The sequence below is a fragment of the Pomacea canaliculata genome, linkage group LG12 (assembly GCF_003073045.1).
Source record: "Pomacea canaliculata isolate SZHN2017 linkage group LG12, ASM307304v1, whole genome shotgun sequence".
Lineage (NCBI taxonomy): Eukaryota > Metazoa > Mollusca > Gastropoda > Architaenioglossa > Ampullariidae > Pomacea > Pomacea canaliculata.
In genome coordinates, this window is record NC_037601.1 from 22,846,242 (window position 1) to 22,860,630 (window position 14,389).

Genomic DNA, 14,389 nt, shown 5'->3' on the forward strand with positions numbered 1-14,389 from the left:
CTAGACGTCCTTATACTCTAAAGGGTCTCTATACATATTTAACTTTGTGTTTAGATTGATTCTTTCTTAATTTAAAGTTTTACAAGAAGTGTATTAGTGGAATAAAGGAAGCCTCCCATAGCAGACGAAAACAATGGTCCTTGCCAATGCTGGCAGCATTTTACTTTGTTTGGTAGGTACATATATACTTTTTGAATTTACGAAAATCTTAAACAGGTTGGTTCCAGATTCTATAAGAGGTTAGACATATTTGACATAGGTGAAGTTTTAGTGAAACTTATACTATTTATTAAGTGTTATCCCCTTGACGTTAATGTTTAATTATTGTTACAGTCAAAACAGTGTGACTGTTGAAATACTGAGGATATTGGCTCATACAAAAATTGTAGGCAAATAAATTGTAAGTTATGGTGACTGTATTGCAACATTTTAACAAGTATGCAATCGAAAATGGTAATGATCGATGATGAGTCCAAAGGTCGATATGTGTGTACAGGGGGTCCAAAAAGTTTCGCCCGATTTTATATTGATAACGAATGCAGATTTTTCTGACATTCGCCGAGTTATTACCGAAAAATTTGCCACAATCGATGTCGAACTGTGCCAGTTAAAGGTTTGTCGCAGTGTTGCCATCACGATTGGTTTCTTGTGTCGAACACAATTAACGGAGAACAATTTGAGCCATTCCGTTAGTAATTTTTATTTATCATTGTTGCATCCTTGTTTCTTTCGTATTGATCATTGTTGCATCTTCGGTTCATTCATAGTTATCATTGTGCTCGTAGTTCTCATTCATCATACAATAAAATTCATTGAAAATATACATTCGTTTATCTTATAAAATCGGGCGAAGCCTTTTGGACACCTTGTATATATCCCATTTTAGTGAAGAATATGAATGTTCTTTTCATCTTTCTCTTAAACGTCTCATTCATTTTATTTCTCTCTCTCTCTCTCTCTCACACACACACACAGAGGTTTTCTGACCTATGCACACACAGTTTTTCTCATCTTTGAGTGTGTTTCTTTTAAAATAATATATGTGGCAATGTAATCACAGGCTAGACCAAACAGATGTCTCAGAAGAAGTTTTGCCTGGAGTACTGCGTTGCAGACTCTTGAGAAAAGAGCAGCATATTTTCAGCCTAAAGATGGATTGATGTTACCTCCTGGTACTTTCAAGGATAAAGTGGCCTTTATAACAGGGGGTGCCACAGGCCTTGGGTATGGCATGGCCAGTGCACTTTCTCAGCTTGGAGCAGCAGTAGCTATTGCCAGCAGGTAATTGTATACACTACATGTACTGTCATTAGTTCATTCGTCTTTTTATTAGTTTGAATATAACAAGAATTAAGTATAAGTGCAGTCATATTTATATTACCATCCTTTAGTTCCCATTGCAAATGAATACAAAATGGTGGCCAGGATGCATATTTAGAATTCCCCTAATGCCATTTCACATTCACTTAAAAGAAGGAGCAGTTAACATCAAAGAATTTTTCTGTATGTGTGAATATGAGAGAGAGAGAATGTCATTGAACAACACATGAACATGAATGCATATAGCTAACCTCCTGAAAAAAAGAGAGTAATGACACAAGCATGCAATGCTGTTAAAAAAAAAAAAAAGAAGCATATTTCAAATGTTTTTTTTTCTTCATTTAATGGTTAGAACATCAGAATTTATTTTTTTACTTTCTTCCAGGAGCATGGATCAACTACAGAAATCAGCTAAAGAAATATCACAAAATACTGGTGGACAGGTTCGACATTAGAATCTGGTTGTGTGATCTGTAGCATGTACTTGTAGGACTCTACCAAATGAGGTCAAAGGCATCTCAATCTCCGGTCCTGGTAGACTAAATCTCTCAGACAGCTGAGTTGTTTTCTTGGCTGCTAAGAATGAGTAAAGCTGGCCTGATCGCTTGACCATGGAGCAGAAAATTGCTGGTTCACAGCCTGCTAGGCTAATTTTTCCCAGCAGTTGTTCAGTAGAAATGGGCATATGATTGTGCAGGAGAATGTTTGGCTCTGCCTTCCACATGCCATACCACAGATGATTTACATTTACCGACTCTAAAAGGCACACACACTTGCATGCATGCACGCCCATGTGCACATGCACACAATAATACATAAATGGGCAACAGTTCTGACCATATCCAACCACATCCTAAAAAACAAAATCCTCTTGCATAGCCCTAGTCTATAGTAGAAAATAAGCTTTCTTGTCTACTATAGTCTTTAGCAGATACTAACCTTTTCAGTCTATATTTCAGAACTCTACTCTGTATAGTAGATTCTAAACTTTCTAGCATACTGTGTTTCAGAGCCTTAGTTTATAGTAAAGAGTAAGCTTGCTTGTCTACTATGTTTCTGACCTCTGGTATGTATTCGATCCTAAGCTTTCCAATCTATGTTTCAGACTTCTAGTATGTAGTATAGTCTAAGATTTCTTGTCTGCTATGTGTCAGAGCTCTAGACCATACTAGATACTAAGCTTTCTGGTCTTCTATTTTTCAGAAGTATTTATTTATGCTCACAGTATCTAATGTGCACCTGCAGTATGTAAGAATACCCATTTCACATACCATTTGAATTTGCTAGCATACATGGAAGCAGAAGAAATTAAGATTGAACTAGGAAAGTACATACACTGTTAAGTAGCATAGTTTTAGGAATGGGAGTTGAAATCTCCAACAAAAATGCAGTTCTCCTTTGGGATTTCCACTGTTTGCAATGACAGCTCTTGGTCTGTAGCACAGTACACATTGTAGATTGTGATCCATGTGATCATGCACTGAGATTTCTGCTTCTGGGATTTCTGCCTGTTTACCAGCTTCCGCTATTACATATCTAACCTACTATTTTATCATAGGTAGTACTTTTATCCACCTTCACAGCCATTATAACCAGAAGTTCCTCCTGTCTATTCAGCCACAGAGGACTTGCTAGGTTTAGGTGCTTTTGTTTGGATGGTGAGCTCACCATAGGACACTTGGGCTAGCTGATATCCTACCATGCCCTGATAGAAACACAGTTATTCTGCAACTGCTTGTTTGTCAGGAAAGTCCAGCTTATTTTGTAGCTACCTTCCACTACCTAAAGCCCAGTATCCTATCTGCCACCTGGAGATGTGAAGGGCTGTGGATGGTCAACCCACTACAGTAATGGTGATAGCATCCTCCCAGATTTGTCAAATGTAGCAGAGGCTTGATTATTTTCAACTTTAGCTAGAATTCGTTTTTTCATACTTTGAACTTATTCTTAAGATGCATTATTTTAAAACATTGTTGAGCTCAGTAATTATTATTAAGGTAATTGTATAAAATGAAATAAATAAAACCACTTTCTTCTTTATTTCTTCTTTACTCCATACAGGTACTTCCTTTACGTGTAGATGTGCGAAAAGCAGATGATGTGGCAGAAGCAGTTGACAAATTAGTCTCACAGTTTGGACTGCCGGATATTGTTGTAAACAATGCAGCTGGAAATTTTATCTCCCCTACAGAAAGGTTGTCTCCAAATGCCTTTGCTGCTGTGATTGGCATTGTTTTGCAAGGCACAGCCAATGTGACACTAGACATTGGAAAACGTTTAATTAAGGAGAAAAAAGGTTTCACATTTATCCTTCCTTTCTCTTAACAATGACAATGAAAATCTGCATCAGGCTGTTAGCTTTGGCAAAAGGGTAGAAATGCAGAATTTATAGTTTGCAGAAAAGTGCAATTATTTTCTCATGACATGCATGTCTTAATTGACAAGGTAATAAGACTATAAAGGCAACAAATTGTTTACGAGTAATGTTTCTAGTATTTCCTTCTGTAACATGTATAATTTCACAAGTTAAATTTTTCAGAAATATAACTGACTCTAGTTAATGTGCACTTTTGAACTGAATATAGGTGCTACTTTCTTGGCCATATCAGCTGACTATGCACACTCTGGCTCAGGCTTTGTTGTCCCAAGTGCCTGTAGCAAGGCAGGAGTTGAGGCTCTTACCAGGTATAAACTGTTCACTAAAATGTTGCCTTAGGATTCTCTGCATACCATAAACTGAGCTGTTTCTAATAGTTTATTCTGGAATGGCTAATGGCAGCCACTGACACAGCAGCTTCTGCATGTTGGAAGTAAATGGCAACCTGCACAACATTTTTCTTTTACTGCTGGGATTTGTTTAGTTGCTATAGGAAAATACTTCATTCTGCACTTTTTGAAAACTATTTCTTTAGTGGAAGTATACTGTTACATGCTTCTGTGGTTCTGATAATTTTTTGTACACTTATTTTTTTAAATTTTCTTCTATACACTGAACAGAGATTTCATTATTTAAAATTTTGCACTTTGCCAGGTCATTAGCCTTTGAGTGGGCCCAGTATGGCATGAGATTTAACTGCATCTCACCTGGTCCAATAGAGACTAAAGTAAGTCTAATGGTTGTACATGTTAAGAAATAAATATTAAGTATTTGCACTCACAAATTTCTCCAATATTTTAAAAATAAGTGAATAGGTTGAGAATTTAAATCATTTTACTATTACTCTGCAAAACTTTATCAGTTGTGTACCACAGTCATTAACTGTTAGGATTGACAGTTAATCTTTCACTTTTAACATGCATATAAAATTAATATAAATGATGATTAGAGGCAACAGCTGAAGTACGAGACAATAAGTAAAACACAGAAATAAATGAAACACTTGTATTTTTTATGTACACATCTACATGTCCAAAACCACCATCAACTCTTCCTTGTCTCATAGGGAGCCTTCAGCAGGCTGGACCCAACAGGTCAGTTCATGGACAAATTCATAAAACGAATTCCTGCTGGTCGCATTGGTGAAGTGAATGAACTGGTCAACCTTGCTATCTACCTGATGAGTGACTACTCAAATTGGATCAATGGACAGGTGAAAAATAAGACCAAAACAACATGCATATCTGTCCTCTTCACAGACCATGTCAACATTAACAAGCAATTTTACTCTGTCATATCCTCTCTTTCTCGCACATATATATACATTGTGAATGTCACTACCAAGTGCGATAAGCATGATTCATGTATAAGCATACTGCATGCATTTGAAATGCACACATGCTCTGATTATAAGACACTGCATTCTAGTCTGAAAAGTCTGCCTTCATCCAGTATTAGTTTATTCCTCTTATTTCCCTTTCATCTCTCTCATATCAGTTTCTAAATTTTCACTTAAATCAAAATATTTGTTGGGTAAAGCACATAATATTTTAGTTCATTTTTACTGTTTAAAAAATTATCGAAATATTTTAAATCTACCTTTTTGCTACATCACAGGTGATAAGACTGAATGGTGGAGAGTATCCGAGTGGTGCTGGCATGTTTAACCAATTAGTACAAGTCACGAATGAGCAGTGGGATGCCCTGGAGTCTATGATACGGTCCACAAAGGGCTCTTGATGCCATAGGATATTACATTTTCAGAAATCAACAAAATATATCAGTTGCTTGTATTTCTTGATATACCTTACAGCTGGGGTGCCCAACCAACCCTCAAAAGTGCTTCGTTTGGCCAGCTCGTTTTAACCAGGCACACAATAGTATCATTTTTAATGTCATGATTCTGGCAAAAACCGTCATGTTCTGGCCCGCAAGATTTTATATCATTTCCACTGCAGCCCTTAGGCAAGAAAAGGTTGGGCACCACTGTCTTACAGCATTCTCATGAACTTGCACTCTCCTTTTCTTTATCCCTCTCTCTTTATCATATTCACACAAAAACGCATATTGATGTTGCTAAAGTATTAATGAAGCTAAAACTGAAACTAAGAATTATAAACACCTATTTATAGTAGTTTTTACCCAAAGGAGGAACATTTAGTAATTTTATAATTTATATCAGAATAAAAATATTCGAAGCTTTAAAGTGCTTTTTTTTTTCCTTCAGAACATCAGGGTCTTCAAAACTAAATCAATGATTAAGCAGATAAAAAGCTGTAGGTTACAATCACTTCTTTTTGTCATTTTGAGAAGCATTAAACAATCAAGGTTTGAACTGTTTTAGATTCTGCAGGTCAAAAGCAAAAATATTGTAACTTTTTATCTGCAGACTCAGAATCTGAAACAGTTTAACTCTTAACTGTCTAATGTGTCTCCGACTCAATCATTGATTCCATTCTACATCTCCACATGCTGATGATGGTCTTAACAAATATAGTAAATACTATTGCAGAACTCTAGTAGGTGGACAGTCTTTTGGGTTTGGTCATAATTATCCTATTTACTCTTGTACCTGTTGCCCATCCACCCATAACAGGAGCATTAAAACACTCACCCTTTATCAGTACCTACAGTCAGGGGATTTTGAGAAGTAACATGAAACATACACATGAATATAACTTACTCTTTACTCATTTGTGTGCTTGGACAGTTCATTGCATTCAAGGTCCAGGTCAGCTAATTTTGGTCTGCTTGTACATGCTTGCTGGCATCTTCATTATCTCCTGTTCCTTCGCATTTAACCAATCTTCAAATGGTACACCCGTTCTTGACCTCCCTAGTGATCTCAGATATGTACGCAGTGCACCTGGCTCATCAGAAGTTCTCTGATCTTCATCCTCACCCCATTCTTCTTCTTTTAAGTGACTGTAATCTCGATGTGATCGTGGTGTAACTGAGACATGGCGGGAAGCACGCTCTGCTTTCTCTTGCTGTCTTTGGGCTAGCCACTTTTCATAACCCATGCGGTCACTTTCTTCTTTCCTTCTGCATAAGAATCAGCAAAGTCTTGAGTGAACAATATGTGTGTGTGTGTGCATAAATGAACGTAAAAACAAAGACTGCAAAATTTTAAAAGAAGCAGTCTCAATTTGTTTTTAAAAGGATCACAGAATGTTTATAAAGAAGATGTTGCAAAAGATTTAAACAAATATCCTACAACAGCTCAAGAAATAAAAGCTTAAAAGAAGGCTGCAACTGTCTCAGCAAGACAGACTCTGTAGTTTGAAAAGGATTTTAAGCATTTAAGGTTAGTAAGGCAAAATGCATGTGTTAAGGTTTGTATTTATGAAGCAGATTCACCAAACTGGATAATTTTCTATCTGCAGGTAGTGGCTAAAATCCCATATTCATGGCCTCTGGTCTGCCTAAACAGTAATTTATTGGAGGAGGATGCTTGCAATAATTAGATATCATATATTAAAAAATACATAATTATCTCTATTATAGGGTAAACATGGTGAAGATGATGTTTGATCTAATTTAACAGAAGCAAACACTACTTCAGACTAAATAAAGTGCACCAATATGATGGTACCTGCTTATTAAATATTTTTACTGACTTCAAATCTGAGAGTAGTAAATGTCATAAAAAGTTAAACTGATCAAAGTGATCATGATAACATTCATTTTTCATTTGCAAATAGCACATGTGCAGTCTAACCCTTTTTCAGAGGTTTGTGCGCTGCTGGTTAGCCAGTTATAATAACTCCACCTACTCAGTGGCTCGATCATGATCTAGGAGTTTGTTGGGTTAACATTACTTACTGGTTTCCCACCAAAGTTAGGACAGTGTGACCCATGATAAACTGATGATGGCCATGAATATGGGTCCTATTTGTTATATCCTGGCAATCCTGATCAAATGTCTCTTACTTTTCTTCTTCATCAATTTTCTTCTGTTTCTCTTCCTCACGAAGCTTTTTCTTCCCTTCCTTAATTTTTTCTTCAGAATCCTTCCGCTTCTTAAGCCATTCTTCGAATGTGTCTGGTCTTTTCATTGTTTTTCCCTTTTTCCTTAAAATAGCAAAACAACCTCAGAAATGTATTTGTCAGTTCTGGCACACATATTTCACATGTTCTAGGTTCTAAAGCTTTGAAACTTTATTCTTGCAAACTTTAACTGTCTGCCTGCATAAAATCTTTAATTTTTTATCCACAAATATCTTTTCTAGCTGATTAAATAATAATAGAACATATTCCATAATTAAACTGGTCACTTAAAAGCAAAATAGAATTTAAGGAATTAAATGACATTCACATGCTTCTTGCAAAATCATCCAACAAGTTTGTTTCTATGAATGAGGCTCCATTTAGGGCAGTTCCATTTGTCTCTGGGTCTAGCATAGTGAAATTAAAACACTCACAAGATGCAGTCCATGCTAACGTTTCTAAACCTTTCCTCATTTTTATATTCATCTTCAAGTACTGTAACACCAAAGAGAAGTCCTCTGATGCCAACAACCACCAATGCCATCATTATCATTATTAAAATAAAATATATAAAAAGTAAAGGTAGAGGGAATATTAAATCTGAAACAAAGAATGCTTATTGAATGTGAAGGTAGCAGCATACTTACGCTAGGTGATTAGAGACATTTAGCTTGACGTCTTTGATAGGAGGAAGTACTTTTATATCTGAAACAGAGACTGCATCTGACTATGCTGCAGACAGCATTGCAGTCAAATCTGATCAAGACATAATTAGTGCTATCACAGAATAACTAATATAGCTTTTTACACTAAATCTTCAGAAAATAAAACTCTTGGAGACATAAACCTTTCATGGGCATTAACAAAAGTAAGCATGCTGTGTTGGCAATGTTATAGTATTACACCAGGTGCTTGTGTCAGTATCATCTTTATGCTTCAAACTGTTCAAAGTTTTTTCCCATAAACAACAACTTGATTGAAATAATTTTTTTTTCTGTTCTTTTAAATATTCTAGAGACATTAACTGGTCAGGATTTTGCATGTTTGCATCAACTGCTACTTACAGTATTTATGTTACATTGCAAGGCATGAATATGTAAGTGTGTATAAGCACGCATACACAGAGATAAAAAAGCATGCACATTTGCACACATTAGGACACACACCATCAGGAAAATAGTCATCTTCTTCAGATTCATGGCGACTCTCTTCCTCCACATGTGTAAAGAACATTTTGTCACGTTCTAGCTTATGCCGCACTGAAGGATGAACTGAATGCCTTGGTGCACTTAGAGAAGTGCCTGCAAATTCTGAAGGTCCTAGTTGCTGTGCAAGGTAAATCTGACCCTGTAATAAACATCACAGCCATATCACTGTCACAAACTATGATGCTTTGAACATAAGAGAATCAAACTTTCCATAGTGCCATAGAAAACACTCTACCCTCAAGAAGTGATAATACTATTATTGGTATGCCTGGTAATGCAAAAATTCATCCTGAGCCATTTGCACATATCCTGAAATGTATTACAAGTATTAAAACATAGATAATAAATTGACAGGTCGAAAACAGAGCATAATATCAACCTTCAGTTACAATTGCATTACTAATGAAAATCAAGAGGTCTGGCAAGTTGTCCCAAGAACATTGTAACTTATGTCCTTTTTTAAACTAAACACAGAGTGCATGTCAGTGATCCATGATTCCTTTTGTCTTTACTGCTTATTGAAGCATATAAAATGCTTCAGGTGGGAGCAGAGATCCTTAATCACAATAGCTTACCAAAGAACAAGTGTTTTACCATTTGTCCATGCTTCCACACTGGGCGGAGGGAGTCGTTCTTTTGATGTGCCATGAGAGGAATGTTTCGCGCAGGTGTGACCTTCTTGGCACGCTGCTGCCAGTGAAACAGAAAAAGATGTCTTCCACATGACTTGAATCCAAAGTGCTCTGCAATTGATAATGCAGTCTCGCCATGATTATCCTCTGCATCAATATCAGCACCTTTCTCCAAGAGAAGATCAACAATGTGACCATGACCTTGTGATGAGGCAATGTGCAAGGCTGTTCGACCATTTGGACTACGTGCATTGATGTCAGCACCTGAACCAACCAATAAAAATTCAAACACATATGCATGTCCATTCCTTTGAAGATACTGATCTACACAATGCATTAAACCAAATTCATGTTTCTGTGGGCACTTTATTACATTTATTATGCATGGCAGAGATAAAAATTAATCTTGACATTATAACCATCCATTTTGGTGATACTTCACCTCAGCCTTCTGGGACCATGGTTATGAAAAAAGGTCAATTGTCTGCACAGAATGAAAAAGGGAAATCAAGCTCAGATGTCTTTGTATCTTTGAAGTAGTGTCCACATCATGTAGACACTGGTTCATATTACTTTACCCCAGGGATCTTTGCCACCACTTCATAACTATGGCCTCAGGGGTAAAGCAGCATCCATGAAATATGGACAGTGAAAGTTTGGAGACAAGATGCTTGCTCCTCATTTCTAAGTCTTGCCCCAGGGAAATGACTTATGCTTGCATCTTAGGAGAAGAAATAAGTAAGCAAGTTTTATTTCTGCAAGCTCCTCAAAACATTATCATATGCATTGAACAGAACACCAAAAATCAGCTAACCACTATTGACTAGTTTGCTGCACATTTTATCCAGTCCCCTGTTAGCTGCCATAAACAAAGCTACGGCAGCCCGTTCCTCCAGCCATGTGTTGCGTGCTCGCTTGGTCATGTAGTCACTGTTTGGGCTGTGGTAGCTGCTTGGGTTTGTTACACCTAGCTGCATGACCTGTTAAAGGAAGAATGAACTGAATAAGGCATAGACAAAAGAAGAGCTGTTCAACTATTTTCTTCAAGAACCATTTCTGTAAGTTGAAGTTTGCAATTCTTTTATTATGGTGACCTGCATTGTTTTATGTTAGAAATGCCTTTCTATCAATTATAATGTAGCGAGAACGCTTGTTTAGGTCAGCGGTACTGCTGACAGTGCTTAGTCCCTCCACCCCGCATCCCCTCCCACCCCAAGCTTGGTCGCACTTGCGGCTTTGCGTGAGACTGACAGTAACAGCAGGTGAGGTAGTACCCAAGCTGTCCAGTACAAATAGCGGGCGAAAAGCAGCGCTCACACCTTTTTTCTCGGCCCATGAACTGGTCCTGCTGGGTATAGCAGTAAGTAAAGCTTTGAGACTGAGTTAGCGAGAAGTACCTTTGTGCTGTGAAGCATCTGGTCCGCTGGAAATAGCGGCTCGTGGCACTCAGCCTTTTCCCCTCCCCTGGCAGTTGAGCAAGCGAGAAGTACCATCGTGACGCAAGGCATCTGGTCCGCTGCCCCACACCAGGGAGTTAGGTGCTAGAGTTTGATAGGCTAGATAGGTAGGTGAAGATAGATACAGTAGTTGTATGTGTAAATTATGTAAATAAATCTATGTCTTTGAACTTTAAATACCTGTGTGAGCATGTTAGTGCCAGGAAATGCTAGTGTGTTGCACCTGTGTCTCCGTCGTGTGAACGTGTACCACTAGTGCGAGTGAGATTTGTACTCTCCATGTGTCGTTGTGACACAGCAGCACGGAGAGAACACGTGAAGATCCGGCAGAATTGGAACACCAATTGAAAAGACACTTTAGTCAGTGTGAGATAGTAAAGAAGGGTCTTTTGTGGACTCCAAGGTCTGCTGAGTTCAGGTGCGTTTAACGGTTAGGATAGGTAAAAAAGAACACAACGCGAGGTAAAAGATTAGACAACGCACCCGACTAACGAAAGCTAGAAATTTTAGTGGAAAATTCTCCTTAGGAACTTCCGTCCTCTCCCCTGGAACAACAAAGAAGAACGGACTGATTTGGCGCTAAGCTAAGGTATAGGGTGTTAGCAAGGATCAGTCAGTCCGGCTACAAAAAACTGAAAGATCTGAATCATTTTGAAAATGTTATCAAAATGACAAAGGTGCAACTTCAAAGTCTATCAAAATTAAAATCAAGTACTGTTACTTTAAAATTTTTTATTTATGCCACAATTTCTCCCTGAAACAATTTTAATATGATTATATGCACACACATGAAGATGCATACATACCTGCTCAATGTCATTTTGAGCCACAGCTTCCACAAGTGTAGTCCACATAGGCCACACCCTTAGCTGAAGTGTGGCTCCTGGCACAATGTCATTGGTCCGTACATCTGACTCATTCAGCAAGTCACCTGCATCCCAAGTAAACAATTCCACTAAACTGTTTAGGTTTACATAGTTTGCATAATTATATTTTGTCACTGTCTAAAGGTCCCACAGCAACAAAGCATCAGTGCACTAAAATACAGGAGTGCCACTCAAGTGTGACCTCACCCTTTACTGAAGAAACATATACAATCCTATGGCCTAACTGCTAAAGGTGCAGCAAATGTGAGTGGTACAGTATGCTCAGAGCTAAGCATTTGGAAAGCAGATCGCAACTCTCTTTTTCCTTCCACCACTTTATTTTCCATGATAAGTTAAATACCAACTTTTGCTAAGCAATTGACTCAAGGGCAGTAGGAATGTTCCATCCACTGGCTCACACAGGACTTAAGCTAGTGACTCTCTGATTGACAATCATGGGCACTAATTGTCTCTTCAACTTCTTTTTGAGCAGTGCTAAAAAACTATGCTTGAACTAAAGCTTCTTTTGTGTAATAAAATAGAAAAATAATTCAAACTTCCTTCCACTCTGAAAAGACAGTTACACACTAAGAACAACTTCACATTTTGTCTCTATAACTTCTCAGTACTGCTTTACAAAATGAGTCAGCAACTGTAAAATAAGAAATAAAAGTAAATAAAAGAACTTTATTCTTGAGGTTTTTTTGTTTTGTTCTTTGTTACCTTCATCCAAATAACTCAGCCGTTGTATGTTTGTTGGTAGGCCAGATGCAAATTCCAAGTATTCCTTTAATTCACTAATTTTTAGGTCATGATGAACTTGAGTTAAAGTGAATACCTCCCCAGTGGGTATAAGTTTTACAAAGATCTGTAGAACGCATCATAAATTAATATTTTTTACACATAGTGCAAGATATATAAAGTGAAAGCAGCAACCATATACAGATGCAAATAGCTAACTACAAATATCTATACATGGAAAATAATTATATGACATCTACCATAAAAAATTATAACAGTTTTAATTCTCCAAGCAAATGGAAATATCTTATAACCTTTGGTAGTTTGGAATAAGCCAAAGAAACTTCCACATGGGGAAAGGCACTCTACAATAATTATTATTATTATTAAACAAGCAGAATTCTTCATGTTATGCATGCACATATGGCAGTATGACTAATAAAGTAACATAAGTTGTTTAGAGTTGTCTATTAGCAAATACTTCCACAGCATTGGGAACAAAACATCGCTATAGCATGCTCAAAAAGTGTTTAAAAGTACCGATGATAATGATGTTTATTGTGCTTGTTTGCTATGAACGCAAATCTCGTACAAGTTCAGAAGTAGTACTCATACTACTAATGATAATATAGTAGTAAAGAGCATTTGCCCAATGAGCTGCACTCAAAAGATTACAAACGAACTGACATATATGGAGTTAGCCATACATTAAACATGCATCAGCGTCATAAGACAGGTATGTGTATCGTGGATGAAGATCTGAGGATTAGACGGAACACTACCCTTAAATGGATAAATAGCGTAATGGAATTCATGGAAATAATTTGAAACTGTACGTATACCTTGAAATAGTTCTTGTCTCGATCTCGATCTACTTGTCCCCGCTGGCGCACCTTGCCAGAGGGTTTTCCCATGATAAAATGCACTAGAATTATCTTTTATACTTGAATGTCAACAGTACTGAGTTATTGCACAGATTTTCATCTATGTTACCAGTCCATGAAGTACAAAAAACGCCGCCAGACCTAGCTGTAATACCTCCATGTTGTTTATCCCATCGTGGTCATAGCGCTGTAAGCCTCGATGTGAATGAAAGCTGAGTAGCTATTGGTTCCTTTTTCCGGGTCAAATATAGGTCAGTTCCGATCAGGCTCCGATAAAGCTTTCGAGAAAACGACACCACTGTCGAACGTCTGGGACGCTCGGGAAGCTATGTCGTTTAATGCCTAATCTAAAATGTGAATAAACCGGAGGCTTACTGGTTTGCAGCCTCGTTCTAGCAGTTAAGTGGAAAAAAAAAGAAATCGTCTGCCAGCTGTCCAGGGGATATAAGTTCGTGCTGTAGAAGTGTAGGTGACTCTCTGTCGGTAGGGCTGGGCGTCGGGGGTTTTCTCCGAGCACTTCGGTTTCCAGCATAGTGCAAAATCACTTTCCTACTAAATAAACTAACCAGAGAAAGCATTTGTGGTACAGACTTCTCACTTCTAGGCAATTAAGTAGCATGAAAAATAAAAAGTTCGCGTGTGCAGATATACAACTAATCGCAGACTGTACAGTTCTAGCTTTGCACATTTTGATAGCACAAATCTGTTTTTTAGTTTGTTTACACCAGTATGGTGAATAGTCGTCGAACTCTGTGTTTCCCCGAAACTATAAGACCGGGTCTTATGTTTATGTTTATTTTTGCTTAAAAGAGGTGTTAGGGTTTATTTTGGGGAATGTCTTGTTTTTCATGCACACAAATATAGATTTATTCAAGTGCAAAAATCTACATTATTTTCATATTTGTTTTCTGAAA

The 14,389-nt window shown here is 37.5% G+C and overlaps 2 protein-coding genes across 5 annotated transcripts; one reads left to right on the forward strand and one right to left on the reverse strand.

Annotated features, from left to right (window-relative positions):
- Window positions 1-10: 10 nt before the first annotated feature.
- On the forward strand, window positions 11-5,903 carry LOC112576860 (2,4-dienoyl-CoA reductase, mitochondrial-like). Of its 3 annotated transcripts, XM_025259666.1 has the most exons (8): window positions 452-688; window positions 1,061-1,281; window positions 1,706-1,763; window positions 3,382-3,616; window positions 3,906-4,005; window positions 4,352-4,424; window positions 4,764-4,910; window positions 5,315-5,903. In XM_025259666.1, the coding sequence occupies exons 1-8, from the start codon at window positions 464-466 to the stop codon at window positions 5,435-5,437; spliced, it is 1,182 nt and encodes a 393-aa protein (XP_025115451.1). In that variant the 5' UTR covers window positions 452-463; the 3' UTR covers window positions 5,438-5,903. The 3 variants fall into 3 exon arrangements, with proteins under 3 accessions (XP_025115453.1, XP_025115451.1, XP_025115450.1); XM_025259668.1 differs by lacking the exon at window positions 452-688 and adding an exon at window positions 11-172 and having other exon boundaries at window positions 4,764-5,903; XM_025259665.1 differs by having other exon boundaries at window positions 4,764-5,903.
- LOC112576857 (ankyrin repeat domain-containing protein 35-like) lies at window positions 5,839-13,830 on the reverse strand. 2 transcript variants are annotated; one of them, XM_025259660.1, is made up of 9 exons: window positions 13,434-13,830; window positions 12,574-12,718; window positions 11,791-11,915; window positions 10,342-10,507; window positions 9,490-9,791; window positions 8,854-9,034; window positions 8,335-8,392; window positions 7,631-7,771; window positions 5,839-6,742 (listed from the first exon to the last, which is right to left on the reverse strand). In XM_025259660.1, exons 1-9 carry the CDS (start codon window positions 13,503-13,505, stop codon window positions 6,430-6,432), a joined length of 1,503 nt encoding a protein of 500 aa, XP_025115445.1. In that variant the 5' UTR covers window positions 13,506-13,830; the 3' UTR covers window positions 5,839-6,429. The 2 variants fall into 2 exon arrangements, with proteins under 2 accessions (XP_025115445.1, XP_025115446.1); XM_025259661.1 differs by lacking the exons at window positions 11,791-11,915; window positions 12,574-12,718; window positions 13,434-13,830 and adding an exon at window positions 10,925-11,746.
- Window positions 13,831-14,389: the final 559 nt, after the last annotated feature.